The sequence below is a fragment of the Lygodium microphyllum genome, chromosome 21 (assembly GCF_053477565.2).
Source record: "Lygodium microphyllum isolate KBCC chromosome 21, Lygodium_microphyllum_v1.1.10, whole genome shotgun sequence".
In the NCBI taxonomy this organism is placed as follows: Eukaryota; Viridiplantae; Streptophyta; class Polypodiopsida; order Schizaeales; family Lygodiaceae; genus Lygodium; species Lygodium microphyllum.
In genome coordinates, this window is record NC_141155.1 from 39659797 (window position 1) to 39685341 (window position 25545).

Genomic DNA, 25545 nt, shown 5'->3' on the forward strand with positions numbered 1-25545 from the left:
GAGGGTTGTCACTTTAGGGCCATCGTGGATGTGGAACTCTTGCATGCTAGTCTCCCAAGACTCATCAATCTTGAAGGATATGATTAGGAACCTTAAAGGGCTAGGTGGATCCTGTATGAGATGGGTGAGGGTGAAGTTGTCCACAAGGGCTAGAGATTGGAGAGAGGCGGCATGTGAACATCATTTCTATTAGTTAGAAGAGAACCCTTTGTATGGAAGCGTAGCTAGTTGATGATATTGACATTCTTTTCCTTTTTGCGATTCTCCTCTTTCTTCTTGTACTTATTTACTTCTCCAAATGCAGATATTCTATGAGCTTGGAAATGAAAGAATGCAGATGTATAGTGTGTCTTAGTTAGAAGTTGTTCTGATAGTGTTTTGACCTTGATTCAACATACAACCATGGCATTAGAGGCTTGGATCGTGTCAGTACAAAATGCGGCATTAAATAAGGATTCAGAACTTGGAGAATCAACTAGTAACATAGAAGTTTGTTGAAGGAGAGATATGTTGCTAGTTTGTTGAAGGAGAGATAGTTGAAGCATTTATTACTTGGATTAAGAATTTGCGCGAGTAGATGGCTGGTGTTGGGATACAAAAGACTAGTGAGGAGCTAGATCGGAGGTGTCTTCGGATTTGTCCACCAAAGTTTGATGGTTTGGTAACTGCCCTAAACACTCAAGTGAGACCCTAAGCTTTAACGTTTGAGGAGTTTTGTGCACTACTAATGGAGGTGTTGAGGCTTAAAGCTCGAGAAGGTAGCAGTATTGGAGATGTTGTATTCTCCGCTAATGCGAAAGGCAAAGGAGGTACCTCTACCAACGGTGACAAAAAGAAAAAGGGTGGTAAGAAAAAGTTTCAAGGAGAGTGTTTCTACTGTAAGAAGAAAGGACATGCAATTGTAGATTGTCGTGTCAAGAAGGTAGAAGAAAAGAATGGCACCGTGAAAGCTCAAGGAAAGGAGATAGCTGATATGGAGGAGTTATTCATGGTGACCATTGAGGAAGTGTATTTCTCGGCAGAAGAAATATCTAAGATTGACTCGTGGGTATTGGATAGTGGAACCTCTTGTCACATGACCAACAAGAAAGATCTATATTGTTCTATGGAGTCTCTACAAGAATCCATCAATGTGATGGTTGGCAATGATGCAAAATGCCTTGTTGAGGGCATAGGTACTATTTCCTTTGTGACTACAAATGGTAAACTCAAACAAATCTTTTAAATGTGTTGTATATTCTAGAGGTTAAGAGAAACCTACTATCAATTGCTTCTATAACTGATCTTGGCCATGAGGTGAGACTCACTAAGATGCGTAGAAATTATTGATAGTGTTAGCAAAGTTGTCATAAAAGGAGAAAGAAGGAACAACTTGTATGAGCTAAGTGCTTTTATAGCCACCGTTGGTGTGGACACGAGTAAACTTTGGTATGAAAGATTTGGTCACATTGGTTTTGCAATGTTAAAGGAGATGCATAAGCAATGTATGTTGCTCACCTATTTGTAGTAAGTGAAATGAAGGGACCATGTGAAGCTTGTGTGATGGGCAAGCAACAGAGAAAAGCATTTTCACAAGAAAGCAAGAATAGAGCGAAGGCTTCTCTAGAGTTGGTGCATGCTAACTTGTGCAGTAAAACGCCTACAAAAGCCTTGGGAGGATCTTTTTATTTTATGTTGATCGTCAATGACTATAACATGAAGATATGGATATACTTTCTTCGTGATAAGGCTCAAGCTTTTGGTAAGTTTAAAGAATGGCTAAAACTTGTTGGGAATGAAACAGGGCAAAGTGTGAAGAAATTTAGAACAGATGGTTGCTGTGAGTTGAACTCAAAGGAGTTTGAAGACTTTTGCAAGAGCAAAGGGATTTCGTCAATTGATGATGCGTCATACACCTCAGCAAAATGGTGTTGTTGAATGGTGAATTCACACTATTGTGAAAATGACAAGGTGCATGCTTAAGGGCAAGAGATTGCCTAACTAGTTTTGGGCAGAAGTTGTTAATACTGTAGTCTATATTCTCAATTGGAGTTACACATAGGCTCCTAAGAGCAAAACTCCTCATGAGGTTTATTTTGGTGAATTCACACTATTGTGAAAATGGCAAGGTGCATGCTTAAGGGCAAGAGATTGCCTAAGTAGTTTTGGGCAGAAGTTGTTAATACTGTAGTCTATATTCTCAATTGGAGTTACACATAGGCTCCTAAGAGCAAAACTCCTCATGAGGTTTATTTTGGTAAGAAACCATCTGTCTTATAGTTTAGAACTTTTGGATGTGAATGTAATGCATATGTTCCAAAGGATAAGAGAAACAAGTTAAATCCAAAAAGCACAAAATGTATCTTCTTGGGTTATAGTGATGAGTAAAGATTGCTATGGCGCAACCTGTTTGGATTGGTCAAAGGTTTACAAATTGTATGACTAAGAGGCAAAGAAGATCATAATCAGTTGTGATGTGGTATTCATGGAGCAGCCACATATAGTGGAGGAGAACAATATAAGTTCTTTCACTTTATCATCTAGTGAAGAAGTAGTTTATGATGGACGTTCACCAATGGATATATCCTGAGAGCTGTCCCTACCCTCAAGGAGGAGGAAGCATAATCTTTGGATGATGAGGAAATAGTTCACAAAGCCATAGTCATACTACCGGAAAAGCCATTGCCACGATGGGTGAAGCAGCTCTATGATTGTAGTAATTCTATATCTACCACAATTGAGGAAAACGTAGATGGACCAAGGAGGTCACTGAGAATAGAGGAGTAAAGAAAGGCTTTTGCTCATATAGTCAATATGGCTTTGATGGCTGAGATTATAAGAGAAGTAAAGAAGCCAACAAACTTGAAAGAACCACTTACCGATCCAACATGGAGAGTAGCTATGCAAGTTGAGTATTGTTGAGCTAAAAATACATTAGCTTTACTTAAACAGTCCCAAAATATGCTTAATTAATGAAAAAACTTGTTCATTAAAAAAAAAAAAGTGATCCTAGAGAGTTTTTGTGTTCCACATGCACAAACCCTTTTGGGAGAGCCCAAACTTTCTAAAAATAGATATGCTCCCCTCCATTCAGTCCTAATCTCGTTTTTGCAGATTTTAGGTGTTTCAGCTTGCTGTCCACACCCTGATCGCAGAGGATATCTCAGCCAAAGCTGTCCATTGCTGTCTACATAAGTTAGCGTCCGATTTTCAGCCCTCTTCTCGCAGTTTGGAGCTGATCCTAGCCAGACAACTGCTGTTCTTGCACAGACCTGCTGCTGTACTGTCTGCCACGCCATCTGGAGCCTTTGTTTGATAGTCTTTCTCTCTCCTGCAAGCTATCCCACGTGCGTTTTTAGTCTTTCTCACTCCTCACTGCTGTCTGCATCAGATCCGGCTTCTCACTGCTGTGTTTATTGGTGTTCGACATCCGGATGTTGCCTTGCTGCGATTCGGTATCTGTTCAGAGTACAACACACTCTCCAGCTCATTACCCATGCCCTGATCCTTGAGATATAGGAGTTCGTGGTTCAGTATTCATTCATTGCATTGTGTGTTTGTTGCATGAGCATCGTATATTCAGTAGTCATATCACTTCATTCATTCACTGTGATTATTGTCTCTGAGTTATTCTAACTCTAATTGTGTTCTTTTATCAGTCTGTGCTTTGTCGTACGGTTTCTGTTTATGTTTCTGTATTATAGTATTTCTTTACATGGTATTAGAGCATGGTTCTCTCTGAGAAACCTAGGCCTTTGATCTGAAAGCTCTACACAAGAAGCAAGAACAACAGGAGGTTCAAATGACTTCGAATACAAGAACACCGATTTAGTCTCTAAAACCTACCATGCCGAGAACTAAGCGAGAGTGGGCCGATCAGCTTGCTTCATAAAGTTCCGACATGGTGGAAGACACTTTTGATTACATAGAAGAAAAGCTAGGCAAGTTGACATTTGAAGAATACAAATAGATCATAGCTTATAGACGAAAGAAGATTGAGGAGCTTGATCGAAGGATTGCCCTTCAAGAAAAGCTTCTAAATAAAGGTATGCATGGAATTTCTCTTTTCAAATGTTGCCCGTAAATTTAATGATGTTGCAGGGCCGTCGAGACCTCCATCAGGGATGGGCTCTCCTCTTGGAGAACAAGACACGGAGTATGTTGCTCTCTTCCATTCTTTTTCGTCCACTCCAGTGCAATGTACTTTAGATTCGTCTTATGTTCCTTCTTCTTTTACCTCTTCTGCCTTGCAATATTCTGATAGAGATCATGTGGAAGAAAGAGTTCAGTCTGTTGACTACGGAAAAGGTCCTTTTGAAGACCAATTCTTGTATGTTAACATACGTCGTGGGGATTATAAGAAAAGGCCAGGTACCTCTTCTTCTAATCTTCTTTTCAGTCTACTTCACAAAATCAGAATGCATTTGGTGTTCCTTTTCTTCTTTGCATGGTGCATCATTATCTTCAGACTTTTCTTTCGAATCATTAAATGTTAAAATGAACAAAATGCATCTGCACTTGACACACCACATTTTCAAAATCCACCCATCTCACTGCATTCTTCTGCTGCTTTTCCACTTCCATTCACACCATTTGCATTTCCATTTTAGATACCTCATGTCGCACCGTATGTTATACTGGGCGGTTATGGAAACATAGATACCTACTTTAGAATCTTATCCTTCCCTTAGCCGGGTGGTGTTTCACTTACTTCATACACATTTTTGGGATCATTGCAGCTTGGGTATCCCCCCTAGTCTCTCCAGAGTGTGGATCAGTTGACTCCACAATTTGCCTCCATGGGTTTACCTAGTGGACCTTTTGGTCATTCTGTTGTGTACTAGCCTCACTTTGGATAGGGCTTCAGTGTTCAATGTCTCCACCTACGCCGACACCTTATGGAAACATTTATGTTTCAATGTCTCCGTCTTAATCAGTACTCATTGGACACTCACAGTCTACTTCTGTCTATCCACCTCTACCCCCTTCTTCTATCTATCAAACATATCTATCTCCACCATCTTATCCCCCACATCCATCTTACCCCATCTACGCAACACCTCATGGTTCTAGCTCATCTTCTGTTAAGTATACATTTAATGACAATACTCATTTTAATGGGTTAAACTTTACCACTTGATTGAACTTAATAAGACATGTCCTTGACTCCCAGAACCTATGGGATCTTGTGAAAGGGTTGGAATCCCAACCCGATCTTGCACTTGTCCCATACGAGGTTGTCCGCTCATTGAAGGCTAGGAATGCCTCTGCTATTGTGGAGCTGATACAAGGCTTATTGCTCGAGTTTCATTCTTAACTTTAACATTTTGATTTACTATCAGAGCGATGGGTACACTTGACTGACCATTATGCGGCTCGGGATAGGATTCGTTCTATTAATCTTGACCGTGAGCTCTAGCTTTTTAAAATCACTGACCAGGATGAATTGAAAGTGAAGTTGGTTGAGTATCGGTGTCTTCTTGTTGAATTCATCACTATGGGAACTTCCAAGTCCTTTGATGATGATGTCACATTGTTCCTAAACGAACTCCCCAAGAAATACTTCAAATTTGTGGAAAATATAGTTTCAAAGTCTACCATGCCTACATTCTATGAATTTGAGTGTCAGCTGTTGCGTTATCCACGGTTGTTTGATCAATTTCATATGAATTTCTCTTCAGAGGGGGCTCTTGTTACTCATTCTTTGAAAGAGCAACAAGGGAAGGGAAAACAAAATCAAACCTCTACTCAAAATCAAAATGAAAATCAAAAGCATAATCAATTTGGGGAATCACAAGGAACATTCCAAACTCTCATCTAGGGCGGTGGAATGTATCTAAAAAGAGTAAGGAAGATAGTGTGATGGCAAGGGCAGTTTAAAGTTCAGCAGACTCATACTGCCATCGCTCAGCCATCTCAGCCGACAACGGTTTCAACTCCAGAGGGCTTGTTTGATTGGTCTATAGAGGCCCACATCGTCTCCATAGAGACATCAAATGCGAGTCTCGTCCACATCTGTGAGTTGCCTCCTGACGAGGTTATTGCAGAGGTCCACTTGTCACAGCCGAGCGCTTCAGCTCTTGTTTGGATTGCATACAGTGGAGCTACACATCATATAACTCCTATAGCAGACATTTTTTGTCCCCGAGCCCCTGCAGTCGGGCGAGTCCACGTAGGAAACAACTCCTCGGTCAAGATTCAAGCTTAAGGTTGCGTTGGTTTTGCCATTGACAAGGGTCCGGATCTGACTACGTTAGACAATGTATATCATGTCCCTCAGCTTGGGGTTAACTTGTTATCTGTTCAACAGCTTTGCCGGTTGGGGTGAGGAGTCTTTTTTATAGCTACCACAGTTGAGATCCTTGACTCTCAAGCTGGTTTATTGATTGCTTGCAGTGAGGCACATCCTAATGGCCTATACCACATGACACATTTTCTGATCTAGCCGACAGTTGAGGGCTTTGTGTTCCATAGCTTTCAAGCCTTAGCCACATCTCAAGAGCCTACGAATAACTAGTCCCTTTGACATTTTCGCTTAGGGCATCTCGGTTATGACTCTCTTTGTGAGTTGTCATACTGTTAGTTGGTTGAGAGCCTTTCATGCTTGTTGAAGCTAGCTCTAGATGTTTGTAAAGCATATCAACTCGGGAAGCAACATTGTACCCCATTTTCTCAACAAACCTCACATCGTGTTGAGGCGCATCTTAGATTGATTCATATTGATCTTTGTGGGCCGACATCCACTGTCGCCTTGAACGGCGCGTTGTATTTCTTTTTGATAGTGAATGATCATTCCAGATACATGTGGGTGTACTTTCTCAAGTATAAGTCAGATGCTTTCACATATTTTTCTGATTAGGTGTTGGTTTATAACTAGACTGGTCATTGTGTCAGTTGCATGAGGAGTGATAGCGGTTATTTTCCACTTCAGAGTCTTCAGGTGTCGTGCATACACACACACACGTCTGATGATAAGATAGGAAAGCTCACTCTTCGAGCTGATCTTCTTATTTTTGTAGGACATTTCTCCAAAGTGAGTCTATTGTTTGTTTGATCCTCGGACAAACAAGGTGATCGTTAGGTGGAATATCATCTTTGATGAGGGGGATATCGTGCAGTCCTCTACACCGGATTCTGATCTGATTCCTTCTTTCACATCATCACATATCGTGTCTATTAAGCTTGGTCTACTTCCCGCTCTTGATATTTCCGTAGATTCTTCCGCTCCCAGGTCCCCTCCGCGAGACCCGTTACCTTGTTGGTACCAACAGACCATGCGGGATTCGGGGATCCTACCACCAGATTCACTCCGGAGGGACCTAGAAGATCTACCTAGCTTGCTTCTCAGGCATCATTTGCGTTATTGTTTACAATTGATTATATAGCGCATTCTGGAGCCGGATACACGGTAGGAGGCTCTTCAAGACCCTCAATGGCAAGAAGCCATGGAGAAGGAGCTAGAGAGTATTGACCGAAATGAGACTTGGAACATTGGTAGATTGTCCGAGCCACAAGAAAGTCATTGGGACAAAGTGGATTTTTAGGACCAAGCTAAAAGCTGATGGGACTTTAGACAAGTACAAGGCTCGCCTTGTCGTGCAAGGTTTTTGACAGAAGCATGGCATTGATTATGAAGAGACCTTTGCTCCTACTACGCCGTTGACTTCCTTTCGGTTGCTACTTGCGCTAGCCGCTCATCACGGTGGGCCGATACATCAGATGGATGCCAAGAGTGCATTCCTGAACGGTTTCTTGGAGGAGGAAGTCTATGTGGAGTAGCCACCGGACTTTTCTTCAGGGAACCCTAGGGATAAGGTATTCCGCTTATATAAAGCTCTTTATGGATTGAAGCAAGCACCGGGTCTTGGTTCCATAGGGTGGATGAGTTCTTGCAGACTCATGGATACCATTCTATTGCTTATGACCCAAACTTATATGTTCGATCTACTGCAGAGGGGGTTAGCTATATCTTGCTATACGTTGATGACTTACTCATCACAGGCTTTACTATCATAGTGGAAATCAAGGCTAAGCCTAAAGCTACATTTGAGATGACAGACCTTGATTTGTTGTCCTATTTCTTAGGGATGAAGGTAGTTCGATCTGGGGGCTGTATTTTTGTGTCAGAGTATAATACGCACTTCAACTCGTGGAACAGTACACTCCGGATGAGACACGGCTAGTGGCCATGTCTCTAGATCCTACTGTCTACTTCTCGAAGGATATTCTAGGACAACCCTTTGATGAACATACCTATCGTTCTGTTGTAAGAAAACTTCTTTGGTTAATTCACACTAGGTCAGATTTAGCTTACTCAGTCAGTATTTCACAGCACTTAGGATGTCACATTGGATTGCATGTCTTTGTGTGTTGCGTTATTTGCGGTGTACTTATTCTTATGTCCTAACATATGGTTCTGGTTTATGTTTGTAGGGGTACACTGATTCTGATTGGGCAAGAGATCCTGACACTCTGTGTTTCCATGGCGGCTACCTCTTTACCTTGGGCACGGCTCCCATTTATTTGTCTAGCCATAAGCAAGAGACGGTGCCGGCTTCCACGGCCGAGGTTGAGTACCGGACTCTCTTCAATGGCACCACTGAGGCCATCTATTTGAGGAGTTTACTGGCGGCACTTTACTTTCCATGTGACTCTCTCACAGTTGTCTACTGCGACAACCAGAGTGCCATTGCCCTTGCGGACAATCAGATCATCACACCACGGACATGGCATGTGGAAGTCCATATCCACTTTTCGAGAGAGCAAGTTGAGCTAGTCACTATTCGCTTAGAGTTTGTTCCATCATGAGATAATTTTGCAGATATCTTGACCAAGGTGATCAACCGGCAGGTTTTTCAGTACTTGCTACCTAAGATCGGCTTGGGTATACTCTCCCCCACTTCTTTAGCTTGACGGGGAGAGGGTGCTTCCCTCTTGCTTTCCCTTCCAATTTGAGAGGAGGCGGCTTCTACTCTTGATAGTGACAGTGATGATACTTACAGTTTTTTAGACATTACATTCATTTATTCTTTTGTATTGTATTATGGACATTTGTAACTTCATCCGCAATGTCAAGATGACATGATTGTAAAAGGGCACTTGGATAAGCGGACAATTTCCCTGCGAGGACACTATCCAAGTGGCACCGTTGCATAGCATTTTGCATGAGCATGATATCTTGCATCTCCCTTTGCATTACCCCATGCATTGGCATTCTGTTTATGTAAACATGCATTTGTACGCATTTATCCCTTTTCGGTCTTTTGGAGTGGTCGACTCTAGGATCCACCATATCTGTGGCATTGTACATGGCAGTCTCCAAGACAGTCTTTCCCAGCTTGCTTTGCTTGCTTGATATATTTGCTATATACACATCTTAGTCATTTTCTTCGCTACCGACACCCAGTAATGGTAGGGATAGTATACTTGTTCTTTGAAGGTCTTGGATCTAACCATCCCTTATCACTCTCTCATTTGGGACATGGATACTGAATAGGACGAAAACTGATTTGAAACCCTTACTTAATGCTTAATCTATCAAACCTAAAAAGCTCTTTTAAAAAAAAAGTTCATAGCTGATTCTATCCGCCGTTATAGGGCTTGGTAGGTCATTGGGTAGTCGATGTGTATCTTTTGTCCAATGCCCTGTTCTCTCTGGGGTGATCACTTGGGCTCTCTTGGTAAGATAACCATCGCCTTTGTAGTCTTAGTAGGCTACTTGATAGTCGACGCGCACCCTTTGTCCGATGCTTTGGCTGCTTTGGGGTGGGATGCCTTGGGGTAAAAGATAAACAAAGCAAGGGCTTGGTTGGCCTCTATTCTCGTGGCATTGCTGTTGGGCTCGAGAGGGGGTGTTGAGCTAAAATTCATTAGCTTTACATAAACAGTTTCAAATTATGCTTAATTAATGAAGAAATCTTGTTTATTTAAAAGAAATACAATCCTAGAGAGTTTGTGTGTCCCACATGTACAAAACCTTTTGGGAGGGCCCAAACTTTCTATAAATAGGTATGCTGTCCTCCATTCAGTCCTAATCTCTTTTTTGCGGATTTCAAGTGTTTCAGCTTGCTGCCTATAACCCGTTTGCAGAGGACATCTCAACCAAAGGTATCCATTGTGGTTTACATTAGTTAGCGGCTGATTTCCAGCCCTCTTCTCACAGTTTGGAGCTGATCCCAGCCAGGCGATTGCTGTTCTTGCATAGACCTACTGCCGTACTGCCTGCCACGTCATCTGCAGCTTGAGTTTGGTAGTCTTTCTCTCTTGCAAGTTGTCCTACTTGTGTTTTTAGTCTTTCTCTCTTGCAACCTACGTTTTTAGTCTTTCTCTCTCTTGGAGGTTGTCTTGCTTACGTTTTTAGTCTTTCTCTCTCTTGGAGGTTGTCTTGCTTACGTTTTTAGTCTTTCTCTCTCATGCAGCCTGTGTTTTTAGTATTTCTCTCTCCTCATTGTTGTTTGCATCAGATCCAACTTCTTATTGCTGCGTTTGCTGGTGTTCGACATCTGGAGGCTGCCTTGCTGTGATTCGGGTTTCGTTCAGAGTACGACACACTCTCTAGCTCATTATCCCTGCCTTGATCCTTGAGATACAGGAGTTCGAGGTTCAATATTCATTCACTGCATAGTGTGTTTGCTGCATGAGCATCGTATATTCAATAGTCATATCACTTCATTCATTCACTGTGTTCATTGTCTTTGAGTTACCTTAACCCTATGTTCTTTTATCAGTCTGTGCTTTGTCATACGGTTTCTGTTTAGGTTTCTGTGTTAGTATTTCTTTACAAGTATGAGTGCATAATGAAGAATGATACTTGGGAGCTAGTGGATTGGCCAGAAAAGAGGAAGATTATTGGCACCAATTGGGTTTGGAAGGTAAAGTACAAGGTTGATGGCAGCTTTGAAAAGTATAAAGCCAGATTAGTTGCATAGGGATTTTTACATGTTGAAGGATTTGATTTTCAAGATTCATTTGCTTCAACTGCTAGAATGACCACTATTCACATAGTACTTCTGTTGGCCACTCATAAGGGGTGGCCAGTTTACCAAATGGATGTTAAATTAGGATTTTTGAATGGTAACCTCAAGGAGGAGGTGGATGTGACTCAGCCACAGGGGTTTGAGGTCTCGCATTCTAAGAACAAAGTTTGTAAGCTAAAGAAGGCATTGTATGGGTTGAAACAAGCCCTTAGAGTATGGTAGTAGTAGACAGATAAATTCTTTTTAGGCTTGCATTTCAAAAGATGTGTCTCAAATGCTAGCTTGTATGTTTACAGGGATGGTGAAAAGTCTGTGTTGATTGTCTTATATGTGGATAACCTTCTTATTACAGGTGACTATGAAAATATGATCCATCAAACTCAATAGGCTTTGAGCTCTAAGTTGAAATGATAGACTTGGCTTGTTGCACTATTGTTTGGGGATTGAAGTTTGGCAAGAGCCTAGCAAAATCTTCATCTCTCAAAAGAAGTAAGCATGGGAGATCTTAAAAGCATTTTGCATGACTGAGTGTAAGGAGATAGGTAGACCTATGGAGGTCAATGTAAAGTCCCCACCTTTTTGCAGGAAAACAGGAAGGTAGAATATTTCCTAGTCGACTATAGAAGGTTCATAATATGGTCGGATATGCTGATGAGACTACCTTCTCGGGCTATAAAATGAAGTCCCTTTTAAAGCCATTGTAAAAAAAAAACTATCTTTCATCCAATCAGAGTTGCTCCAACTACCCTTAAGCTCTTCGCTTATCATTTGCCTGGATCACCATCTAAGCGTCATAGTGGAAGTGCACGGGTGGACAGAGCCATCTTTGTATCGGTTAGTTTGAAGTTAAAGTAGTCTCTGTTTTTCTCATATTTGTTGTGTGTTCTCTACTCTTTGCTTAGATTCTCTAATGTGCCGTGTAATTTTTACACATTACTGCAAGAAGTAAGAATGATTCTTTTTTAGACACCTTTTGCTGAATTGTGGTATAAGATTGTATACCCGTTTAACCAAGGATTGCAGAAGCAAACAGAGGTTTTAGTTTAGTATTTCAAGTGTATGTGATTGGCTCATTCTAGCTCATGTGCCACTAGGAAAGCTTCTTAGAGTGTTCAATAGCGACAACATGAAAAGAAGGCTAAGATTCATTGGGAAGTGGAGTTGTAGTGTTGAGATGAGTTAAGAGTTCTGACTCTAGATTGCGATTGACGTTTCTAACAAGAGAGGTGAGAGTTTTACATGTGGTTGGAAGGATCACATGAAGGAGGTTTGTCCCATAAAGCCAAAGCCAAAAAAAGATGGGAAGGTTTTTATTCAATCCATCATCGGTGTGGCTGAGGGCCTATCTGCTCCACCCATCTCAAAGGTTTTTTCAGGAGTTCTTGTTTTTCGAGTCATTTTAGTGCACAAATGAAACTTTGTCCCGCTCAAGTCCATCGTCAAATAATGAATTCTGGGTGGATACATTTTTATGAGGTTCTCAATGAAATGCCTTACCTATGTGCAACATATGAACAGGGAGGAATAGAGTTTTTGGATTTTCTTTATGGCAATCAATATACAAATTGACTTTGTTAAAGATATAAGTGCAAAATTCCTTATTGTACCAGCTACTTACAGATCTTGCTATTGGGAATATAAATATGGGGTTAATTAAGGCCATCTTAAAGTCAATTGTATGTAGGACCCTTGCTCATTTTACCTTGACTCCCCTCTTTCAATGGCTTAATCTCATTTTAATTTAAAGACAAAAGTTTTGTATTTTAAATCGCTTGCATCATTCATACTGTATTCTATATGACTATCTTTTACATTGTTTAAGAATTCACCATAAAGTTTGATAATGCTTTTCATCCAGATATATTTGGCAGCAATTTTTACATATAATCTTTGCCAAATCCAGGAGAAATTAGTTTGTGCTTGAGTTTCATTTTTCTTGTGGTTGCATCTCAATCAATTATTAAGTATATATCAGTGTTCTTTTTGTACACCATGCAATTTATTTCTTTAGCTTGATTATTTTAATGGCAAATCACTTGACATACCATGGTGCATTCCTTTTGACTAGTTACATTGTGGTCCAGATTTATTGTGATAAAACTATACTTCTTGATGAAAAATATGAGCATATAAAGGGATTCTTAGACATTGGAGACATCGTGGGTGCTTGTGGCACAATCAAGCGTACAGAGAAAGGTATACACAATATTGAAAAAATTAAAATTTCTAAGATGCTTGTACTAATAGCTCAATTCTTATTTCTTTCCTTTTATTTCTTTTGTGTTTGATTAAGGTAACACCAGAAAGGAACAATATAAGCTAAAGTAGTATAAAGCACCATGTCAAGCAATTAGATGTTCTCTTTTATTATAGAAATATTGGTCTTTCTCTATAGCATATACTATACAATGTTTAAGGATTGGTTTTTGATTAACTACCATTTTGGTTTCCTCGGGGATGATGGAAAGTGAGTAGTATTAACATGATAAAGCATACACTTTTTGGCTCTGTTTTTTTGACATTTTCTAGCGTTTGTATTATGTTTTGGTTAAAATGCCACATTAATGTGCACTGTTTTATAATGTTTGTAAGCTACTTTTGAGTGCATGGCTTTATAATAATTGTAAGCTAGTTTTTTGGCTTTGCTTTTAAGGGTTAGATAAACTATCTGCATTTTTATCTATTTAAAAGAGGGCAAGTAGTTGTGCAATGAAACCTATCCTGAAAGCAAGCTGATTTGTATGGTTGTCTATTATAGTATTGTGTTAAGCCTTTCAGCTTTTGTGCGTGTTTTCCAGCTTTGCTGATTTTTGGCTCTCTTTTCAAGGTTCTAACTTTTTGTGAACTTGCTTTAGAGTTACATATACAATTGATTTTTGTTGAAAGCAAGATTCAAAATCCCATTACATTTTTGAGATTTTGGGATTAAGATGTTTCCTTATGGATTGCACTCTTTAAATTTGAAAAATGTGCTTGTTGGTTGTGATGCTCGAGTGGATAGTTAGGAGCTACAATGTTACAAATGTAGGCTTATACCTCATACTTCATCAAGGGTTTTGCTTGGTTGTCACTAGAGAAAGCTTGCACAAGCAAGGAAAGTTCATGCAATGCCTACAAGAAAACTGTACACATAAAAAATGTCAAGCAATTTTTCATCTATGTACACGAATGTTTGTGCAATGCAGTTGGAAAGTTCCCCTTTGGTATTTGTGTTCACTACAGGCTGGAGATTGTCGAGTAAAAAAACGCATTATATATCAATTGGCTCTTTATTACAACCCAAAACATGCTTAGTATCAAAAGTTTCACTAGATGACTGCTTTCCTAGGGAGTGTCTATTTCCCATAAGCTAGACTCTAATCTGGGAGGATCCACTCATTTATAAATAGAAGGTAGCCTGTCTACTCTGCCTATCTTGTATTTTCAGGTTCTCCTTCAGCTGATGCCTACATCTCCATTGCTGTCTACACTCCTCCGTGGCAGATACCTCAGTATGTGGTGGAGACCAACTTGCATCAGCTCCCGGTGATCAGTCTCCAGCCTCCTGACCTTGTATTTGCACAGCAGGTGGCAGCTTTCCAGCCTGTCCACACTGTTTTCAGTCATTGCCATGAGTCAAAGAGTTCCTAGACACTTGCATTTGCTGCTGCCAGCTCATGTGCAGCTTGCATTTGCAGTCCACAACAGTCACTGTCACCTCGAGGGGAGCTGATAGCTGTGTTTTGCTGCCATCTGCTCCTGCCTTCAGCTCCTAGATGATCTCCAGTCGACTGTTCCATTGTTTGGAGCTGCCACTGCATGTTTAGCCTGCTCTAGACTCTATAGATTTGTGTATGTAGCTGCTGACAACTTCCGGAGGCCGCCTGCTGTGTTTCAAGATCCGTATGGAGTGCAACATACTCTCCAGCCCATACTTTTTGCCCTTGTGCTTTAGGAATACGGGAGTTTGAGGCTATGTATTTACTCTTTATAGTGTATTTACTGCATTGTGCATTGTATCTATTCATTATTTAATTAATTCATCTTCCATGTTTATTGTCTTTGAGTTATTCTAACTCTACAGAGTTATTTTATTAGTTTGTGCTTTATTGTACGATTGTGTTTGTAATTTGTGCTTGAGTATTTCTTTACATGATATCAAAGCTAAATACTCTATAAAGAAATCTAGGCTCTTGATCAGAAAGCTTGTCATTAGAAACAAGAATTGTCAGAGGAAAGATGACTTTGAATGCTTTCACACTATTTCAATCTCCAGAACATCCTATGTCAAGAATTGAGTGGAAATGGATTTTACAACTTGCCCAATAAGGTTTTGACACTAGTGGAGAGACTTTTGACTATCATGGTGTCTATAGACCCTTTGAGATTTCATGGGCTGAGTAAGACTTGGTTCTCATATATTAAGCCTAGCAAGCCATTGAACTTAAATATGACTTAGATGTTGTGCATAAATTTGAAGATATTGTAGGATTCTTGGAGCCTTCCTTAGGGATTGCCATCACTATTGGAGAAAGAGATTCAGAGTATTTTACATTCTTTCAACCTAATATATCCACTTTGGTGCAAGATATAAACGTTTCTACCTTTGTTACTTTTTTTAATTTTTCTTCTGTATCTATGTTAGATTTCGGAATTCGTTATATGAAGAAGATAGATTTCAGTTTGTTGACTATGGATCAATTTTTGTATGTTAATATACGTAGAGGTTGATATAATATAAAATTTATATATTTTAGCTTTCCTTTTGTGAGTGTTGTATCTCATAATCAATTTGATGTTAGTGTTTCATCTTCATTTTTGTCATTATCTGCATTTATATCTTTCACCATTCCACTTGTCAAATAACACACCACATTGAGAGGATCTTCAAATATAGATACATATTATCTCTTTAGATCCTCAGCTTTTGCACATCCAAGTAGTGGAGGTGCATTGATGGTGGGGTGCAACGATGGTAGGGTTTTATCGCCCAACCCAAAGAAGAGAGAATCTCAATCTGTGGTGCTGTAATAATGTGTTTTTCTAATTTTTAGTTTTAAAAATAGTAGCATACCTTGCTGTGTTTGGAGTTACAAGATTACCCAATGGAATCCTTGTATGAGGAGGAGAAGATGGTTGCTATCCATGCTCCATCCATGCTGTTAGCTTATATTCCATGGGCGAAATGTGTAATTTTTGTATCAAAGAAGAGAAGAATGGTTGTTCTTTAACTTGGGTTGCTCAAAGTGAGAGAAGAGAAGCCCCAAATAGCTAAGATAAGCTTTTTAAATGAGTAACCAATTGCTCCTAATTGAATCTCGTTTAAGATTAAGAGCTAATTAATGGCTTAGTCATTAATCGTAAGTGAGCTGCTTACTAGATGAAAGTTGAAACTTTAGCTCAAGGTTTGCTTAATAACTCAAGTGCCCTAAGTAAGCTTAATAACTTAAGTGTCTTAAGTGCCCTAAGTGAGTTGCTTATTGGAAAAAACTTTTAAATGTAACTAAATTTCAAGGTGCAAACTTTCAATTTAACAAAAGTTAAACATTGCATCTTGTTACTTTTGCCTTGCTTTTGTACCACATAGTTTGTATAGTTGTCCATTGTATAGCCTATGTCAAATCCTTCATTGTCTTTGTAACAGTCACCATGCCAAGAGCTAGGGGTATTAGAATTAAAGTCCATTTCAATTAGAAATCTTCATGAAGTTAAATTAAATAATAAAGTTTATTTCTCAATTTGGTGATATATTTTTCTCTTGAAATATCACAAGCGGCTCCGATTGCACTTAATTAAGATTTGACACAACATACGAATGATCAATATATGATTTAGCAACTAGACATAGTGCTATTACTACATGTCTTTCAACAACAGGCATATTGTTATTGTTGCATGCTTTCGAGTAACCAAGCATATTGCCGTTATTGCATGTATTGTCAATGCACAATTGTTCATACATGTTTCCAAGTAACCAAGCATGTTGTTACTTCCATACTATGAATGTACAATTATCAACGCATGTTTCAAAGTTTCCAAGCACGCTGTTCTTACTCTATGATGTGGCAATGTACATATTTTAAAGATGGTAGATATTGCACTAAATATACAAGCAATTACAATTATACATGTCCATGGGCCACGACTATCAAAATGGTACTCACTACACTAGTGAATAACCAAGCAGAATTGTAGAAACATAAGTGTCTAGTAGGCTAATCATAGAAGTATCTCTACGGAATCTGAAAGATCTCAAAACAACCTCTAGATATGTGAGTATATTTGTATCATGGAAGTAGAAGCACCACTGTCTTCTTGAGCATTATGCAATGCTCCAAGTTGAGTTTGATTGAGCTCGCCGGTTCCAATTGAAAAGCATCAAGGTAAAGTTATAACAAATGAGATGATTCTACCAAATTCTCCTTCTCCATTCATTTTGCATCAAGCAGTGTATAGCTATGAAACTTTACCTAATAGTGACGAGAGACTTTACCCTTGACCTTCGTTTCCTTATGTGCTGATATCTGCATATGAGTCAAGGTTTCATCAAGTTCCTCAACCTTTGGTTGCATCTCATCATTGATATCATTAGACACATCACCACCATAGAAAGGCCTAAGAAGACACATGAAAAACATTGCGAATCTTCAACTTATTAGGTAGCTTCAACCTATAAGCCATCTCATTAATCTTTTGTAACACTTGGAACAGCCTATAATACCTCATGAGGAGTTCAATAAAAAGACGCTCTTTGCCCTTCATTTTCTTTGACTCGGCCTTTTTATGTTAGAAGGCCCAATCACCCTATATAAATTCCGAAGCTTTGTGGTAATGATCACTGCTTTCTTTTGGTTTTCTTGAGTCTTTGGAGAGCTCTCTTTACTTTAGTATAAGCTTTATCCATACTCTTGACATACTTGTCGACCTTGAAGATCTTATATTTTGTATGCAAAACGGGTGAAACTTTCTTACTCTCTTCCACAATCTCAAACAGTGCCTTACTAGTGGAACTGTGTAGTGTGTTGTTATAAGCTTTATTTCACAAGAAGCAAAAATTGTTTCCGTTTGGTTTTAAACTCAGACACATAACATTTCCAAAGATCTAAGAAAATAGCATTTGCCTCTTCAGATTGCCCATGTATTTGTGGATGAAAAGAAGATGATAACTTTAGGGTTGTACCCATATTTTGAAAAATGGCTCTCAAAAAGAGACTTGTCATGTGAGGATCATTGTCCCTCACAATAGACTGTGGTATGCTATGATATTTAAAGATGTTTTGTATGAACAATCTTGCCATGTGATCTGCAGCTATCTTTTTCCTTTTTGGAATGAAATGAGCTTGTTTGCTAAACTTGTAAATAATGATCCATATATCATCATTGCTTGTAGGTATCCTAGGAAGATCAAAGATAAAATTCATGGCTATGTTGTCCCATGGTCTATGAGGAATAGGCAAGGGCTACAACCAACTGAGTGTCCTCAGTTGGTCAAACTTGACCTTTTGACATATAATTCATATGTGTACAAAGTGATCCACATTACATTTCATAGATGGCCGATAAAAGAAAGTCTCAATTGTTTTCACCAATGCATCAATGCCACAATGTTGTACATATGGAGGTACATGAATTTCAAGCATAACCTTGGCCCTATATTGCTTTGTAACACATAATTGATTATGCATCATAAGAAAGCTCTCTTTAAGAGCATAATGCTTGTGTTATTGACCATCTGATAAAATATCATAGACTAGTAAAGTCCTCATCCTTTCCATATTGTGTGTGCACCTCATCTAACTCATGATGATATGCTATAAAGTGAAACATGGATTAAAAGTTGGCCTATCGCATATTGTTCTTAAATAACTTAGTTTGAGTAAGAAAATATTGTAAAGTTTGATTATCTATATATACAGTAAAATCAGCCCCTAGCAGATAGTGTTTCCATGTAGAAAGAGCATGATTTAGAGTAAGCAACTCTTTCTCATAAACTTGTAAATTTTTCTTAGCACCTTCTAAAATTCTACTCTTATATGCCACAATATGGCCTTCTTGCATTAGAACTGTACCAATGCTATTCCAATATGCATCACATTGAACAAAGAAAGCTTTTTGGAGATTTGGTAAGATCAACATTGGATCCAAAGTAAGCTTTTCTTTTAGCTTATTGAATGCTGCACTTTCCTTATTAGCCTATGTGAATGAAACTTTCTGTTAGAAGTGGATCGTTCTTCCCACAGTGGTAACATTGGGCCTTCTTTTTCAAACCCTTCTTTGAAGCTGCAAAAGCCTCATTGGAATCTCCATAAGATGATGAAAGCCACTCCCGTGACCTCAAAGACACCTTATGCTCATGTAGCAGTGAGGTCATATGTGTAAAACTGACAGGAATGGATGATGTCTGCGCCCTCAAAGCATTGGCCACTCCATCAAACACCTGAGGGAGTTTGAAGAGTACGAGTCCAATAAGATGAGCCTCTGGAAGGGTAGATAGCATTTGCCGAAGCTGGTCTTGGATTTGGGTCACACAAAGTAGAAAAGTCTGAATAGTATCTTTGGCCTCAAACGTAATTTGTTGGAGTAGTCCATAATGAGTGACTGTCCTCATAGAGGAAGGTGCTGCGTACAGCAGCTGCAAATTCATCCATACTTCAGAAGATGTCTTGCAGGAGGTAACCACTGGGAGGACTTTTTTAGAAATACACCGAAGCAAGGCCGAATAGGCACAGGCATCGCCCAAATCCCATGTAAGCATTGCTTCCTCATGGTTGTCTTCGTAAAAATCATCTGATTTTGGAGTAGGATGTGGAGAACGAGGAATAGCTCCACATACGACATGCCATAATCGCTTTTGCACAAAACAAGCTTTCATCACAGTACTCCAAGTGAGATAGTCAGGTCCATGTAACTTATCATCAGTGGATGTGCATAGAGGAGCCATCTGTAGAGGATAAGAAGATAAGGAGAGAAAAGAAGGTATTCGGAGAGGATACATAGCCAAACCACAAGCATGCAAAAATTGAGAGTTCACATGCAGTATTCACCAAAATCTGACCAAAACAATAAGAAATCTGCTGCAAAGAGTAAAAAAAAAAGTCAAAAACTGTATGAAACAGCAAAAACGGCCTGATATTGTGGTTGCTCAGTTATGAGGAGATGTAGAGACACCCAAATGTAGGCTCGAACAAACACATAGGCAATAGAGGTGTTGACACAGGCTGTACGGATGTTGCTGTCAGGAGAAACGCAGGAAAAACAGGTTGCCTAGTTGGAACAATAGTTGCTTGATTAGTAATGGTCAAAAAAATCCTGAAATCAGCAAAGAAAACACAGCAGGAACACAGAACTTGAAATGTGATACCATATCAGGAGTGGACGTAGCAATGTAAGCATAAACATGTGCTGTAATAAACTGCCGAACACAAGATAAAAGAGAAAGGAACATTGAAGAACACAATACAGATGAGAACTTAGATGTATGCTCGGGAAATGGAATCCATATATCCAACACGAGTAAGGCCTTCATAAGTCTTGCAGCAATCTGAATATTATGTTTTAGATTATTTTGCTTCACTCGAGTCATGGATGGATGTTGCTCAAGATACGCAATATATTGTATTCCATGGTAATTTTGTCCTCTAGGCTATGGATCTGTATCATCCATTTAGAAGACAAATCCTCTACTCCAGTTATCCTTCCCTACAACTAGACTAGTTGAGAGTACTTCCTAATGTGAGGACCTGTACAGATCGAAGAAGTTTGGAGCTGATTAGAAAAATCTGCATAAGAAAGAGGGATAAGAGCATTCTACATATGGGTTGTAAGCCTTTTGCGGTCCTTTGAAGGAATGTGCTTAAACAAGCAAGCAACTTCATCATCCAAATCCACAAGACATTGTCAAACATCTGCCTCCGTCAATCACATACAATAGTGAGTCAATGGTTGTGGGCGCTGGCATTGGCTTCTCTTCCCAACAGAAGATCCACAAGTGTGATGATGAGTGATTTAATGACCGAGGAGAAAGAGCCTGAATAAATAGGACAAAGATATGTTCTCAATATGATCAAGTTGGCTAGCAATAAATGCTAAATATGACCAAAATGAAGACCATAAAAAATGCCTAAAATATTCTAAATAATGCCCAATCGTAATGCATGCATAGACTCACACATGAGCTGATATATTTGCTAACACTTTCTTCTTTTGCAATGTACGAAGGATTGAAGCAATTTGAGCAAATGGTGTATGAACCTTCCATAGTACAAATAGAGCCCTTAGAAGCTGCATGCATTATGCAAGGTTCTCAAATGAGGCTAGTTGCGAATGGCTTTCACTTTTGTAGGACCTAACACTATCTTTTGAGACAATATGCCCTAAGAAGGGAATCTTTGACATGAAGAAATCACTCTTTTCTGCATTAACCAACTTATGTTTTTTGAGTTTCTCAAACAAAGTTGAAACCAATCTTCCTTCTCGCATAGGGTGGTAGTGACTTGATTTAATAGTAATTATTGTAAGCATAATGCTACATTAATGAATGCAACTTATGGGGAAACAACACAAGAGATGTCCGTCCGGGGGCCTTGGGCGCCCGTACGGGGTTCGGGGGGACTTAAGAAGTAAGTGAGTTATAAAATAGTATAACTCGCTAGGAATTGACAGTTGGCAAGAGGAGATACATTGGGTTCTTTCGGCATCTTCTTGAGCGTGGCTGGGTGGCGAATTGAGAGTTCTTCTGCTTCCTGTCTTAGGGCGATTGCATAAAGACAGTCCAGCAACACTGGTATCAGAGCCACTCGCAACTTGGAGACGGGCGGCAACGATCCCGTCCATTCGCGACTTGGAGACGGGCGGCAACGATCTTGTCCATTTATGACCTGGAGATAGGCGTTGCTACTAAGGGCCGTGTCCAAGCTTGGCCCGCATCTTAGTACACGTGGCTGGTGACATCCACCCACCTGAAAATTTTTCTGTGATTTGCAAATCCGAAAGGGTTATTCTCTCGACGTAGTGAAAAGGGGGATATTCTCACTACGGTTGAGACCCCACATCGCGGGAGCCTAACATCCACTCAGTCAGGAGCAGCTGATTAACGCAAGCGCTTGCGATCTCGCGACGAGAAAGAAGATGAATTTTTGAGTGGCTTGCTGTGGAAGCTTTTTACAGCCTTGGACACCGCATCGAATTTTTGGAATTCCCAACGTGTTGAAAACTGGAATTAGGCGGATGCAGTACAGGGAGATGCCCCATCTTTGCCTGCAAATTTCTTACATTTTCTTTCCAATTCCAGTGTATAGATGGGGGGGAAAGAGAGAGAGAGGGTGCAACAGAAGGCTCTAGTTCCGGGGACCACCCTATGGGGGATCCCCATGAAATTGAAATGCAAGAACACTGGGAAGAATTTTTTGCTACACGAGAGCAATTTGATGATTTAACCACTCGTGTGCAAGCACAGGGGGTTCTAATGGAGTTGCTAACTCAAGCACTCACCGAAATAAAATCCAATTAATCTTATTGCTAGAAAGGGTCGAAAGGGATAAAGGTAAAGAAGAGGCCTCATATATTCCATCTTCATCGAAAGATGCAAATGTTATTATGTGAGACCCAAGGGAACCCCACCAAAAGCTTAGGGATAACCCAGTATTAAAAGACATGAAACCCCCTCAGTTTCATGGGGAGGAAAAAGATAGAAACAAAGACATTATCTTTAATTTCCTCCAAAAATGGGAGGATTTACATAAATTAAAAAATACTCCATCACATCTTCAAGTGCTAGAGGCTAGTTTAACCTTGGGGCCAAAGACATATAAATGGTGGAGAACTTTAAAGGAGGCAAATAAAATACCTAAAACTTGGGCTCAATTTGAATCGGTCTTTTTGAAAGAATTCCTCCTTGAAAAAGAAATGGAAAGAAATTGGGAAGATTGGGATTTTGTCAGACAAAAGGGAAGACCTTTGCTGATATATCTTGAGGAGTATCGTGAGATAATCCTCAAATTGGAAGGAATAGATGAATTTCAAAAGACGAGGATTTATAAGGGGACTAGATAATGCCTGTAAAAAGGAAGTGAAAAGGAGTTCACCTCAGACACTTGAAGAGGCAATTAAATTTGCATTAATCAATGAAGATAATACGTGTCCAAGTGCACTCACTAGTCTCACCAACACGGAGCCCAAGACTAAGGAATTTGAGGCCTCAAAATTTGTACGTAAATTCAAAAGGAAAATGCCATTCCTTAAGGGTAAGAAACAGCCCTTTGAAAAGAGACAATATGTACGGCTGAAGCTAAGTCAAGATGACTTTGGTAAGGCCAAAAAAGAAAGACCGTGTTTCAATTGCCTATCTCCTAACCATGCTGCTTGGAATTGCCCTCAAAGGAAGAAGGGGGAAGATAAAGGAAAGGATAAGGACAAGGGCAAGGGAAAAGAGAAACAAATCCATGTAGTGCAGACCTTGGAATTAAAGGGGCATGAAAAATATAAATCTTTAAAGGTCTGTACAAGGATGTACAACATAGGTGTTGTATGTCAACTTCTATGTGGCAATCGACCTTTGGGCCACATGATTTAGTTAGAGTGCATGGATCGATAGGTGGGGAGAGGGGTAGAGTCATGATTGATGACTCTGGCACCCACAACTTCATAAGTTATGCACTTGTTAAAAAGTTGAAACTTCCCCAACAAAAGAGTGAGCTTCAATATATTGTTCGTATGATGCAAGGCCATGATAACAAAATATGGGATTCAATGGTATCCAATTCGGAAATCGAGATCCAAGGATACAAAGATAAGCTTGACTTCCAAATTATGAATATGGAAATGGCCGATATCGCTTTAGGGAGGGAGTGGCTATGGGGATTGGAACCATCCTTAAAGTGTAGTTATCATCATAATACATTGGAATTTAAAAGGGATGGTAAGACTTTTGTGATTCAAGGTGAACATGAAGTATTTGATAACCCTTTGATGTGTTCCCTTGAAGTGCAAAAGTTGATGAAGAAAGAAGATTGTGAGGTATACATGTTATGGTCCCTTCCTGTACAGGACACTTTTACTTCTTGTAATATAAAGTAGCAAATTTCTTATGCTTGCGAGTTGAATGTAAATAATGAATTAAGTGGTTTGTTAGATGAATTTAAAGATGTGTTTCCATCTGACTTACCTAGTGGCTTTCCACCACATAGGGGTGATGCAAATCACCCAATTGACACAGATAGGGATACACGCCTTGTTTCTAAACCACCTTACAGGCTAAGTGAAACACAACACCAAGAAGTTGAAAGACAAATCAAGGATTATGTTGATAAGGGGTCTATACAACCCAGCAATTTACCTTGGGCTTCGCCAATTTTATTGGTGAAGAAAAAAGATGGTTTTATGCGACTTTGTGTTGATTATAGAGCACTTAATAAGATAACGGTGAATAATGAATTTTCTATGTCCAGAATGGAAGATCTTTTTGATCAATTACAAGGGGCAAAATTCTTCACAAAGATTGACTTAAGATCAAGCTATTACCAAGTAAGAATTAAGGGCCGAGATGTTCCTAAGACGGCATCATAAATGAATCGAGTTTTACTCCATTCACTTCCGATTTGCTTGAATCCTTAAAAGCGAAATGTGAAGTTGATCTGGCATATTCCAACATATAGGAAGCAATTGAAATTGGGGATCCAAATGGAAAGGTCTCCATTGAGGAAGAAACATTTGGGGATGTTCAACAAGAAAATGGAGCATCAGGGGTTGCTCAAATGGGATTGAAATGGAAGAATTTTACCATTGATAATGGTTATTTACTCTACAAGGGTAGGGCATGTGTCTCGAAAGATGAAGAAATAAGGCACTAGATACTCTTTGAGTGTCATGATAACCCTAGTGCGGTACATCCAAGAGTTAATAAGACTTATAGTCTTATTAAAAGGTAGTTCTATTGGCGTGGAATGAATAAGGGCGTCCTTGCTTATGTGGTCAAATATAATAAGTGCCAGGTTAATAAAGCTGAAAGATTGAAAATGGGAGGACTTTTCCATCCATTAGAGATTCCTTCAGGAAAATGGGAGAGTATGTCCATGGACTTTATTGTCGGGTTACCCAGGACACAAAGGGGGCACAACTCTGTGTGGGTGATTGTGGATAGGTTAACCGAAATGGCTAGATTTATTCCAACTTCAACTGATGTTAAAACACTAGAATTGGCTAGATTGTTCATAGAGAACATATACCGATTGTATGGCCTTTCGGCAAATATAGTTTCTGATCGGGATAGAAAATTTGATAGTCAATTTTAGTGTGATGTATTTAGGAAGTTGAATACTAAACTTAGCTTGAGCACAGTGGAGCACCTGCAAACGGATGGGCAAACTAAAAGGGTAAACCAAATCCTTGAAGATATGTTGAGAGCATATGTAAGTAAAAGGCAAACTAATTGGGAAGAGTATTTATTGATAGCAGAGTTTGCATATAATAGTGTCAAATACTCTTCCACTGGATATAGTCCATTTATGCTAATGTATGGGTTTCAGCCCAGAGCTCCTCATGCAGTAGGATTGCATAAGGAAAAGGTTCAGACAGCAAAAGACTTTTTGGAGGATCTGAATAGTATGTTAAAATT

At 39.5% G+C, this 25545-nt stretch overlaps 1 protein-coding gene across 2 annotated transcripts in view; it reads left to right on the forward strand.

Moving 5' to 3' along the window:
- Positions 1-25545, forward strand: part of OVA5 (Lysyl-tRNA synthetase, class II) — a 126488-nt gene that overhangs the window by 13048 nt on the left and 87895 nt on the right. For both annotated transcript variants that reach the window (XM_087661272.1, XM_087661271.1), the window contains one exon: positions 13040-13151. In XM_087661272.1, coding sequence (XP_087517398.1) covers positions 13040-13151 — 112 coding nt within the window. The remainder of the gene's footprint in view (positions 1-13039; positions 13152-25545) is intronic.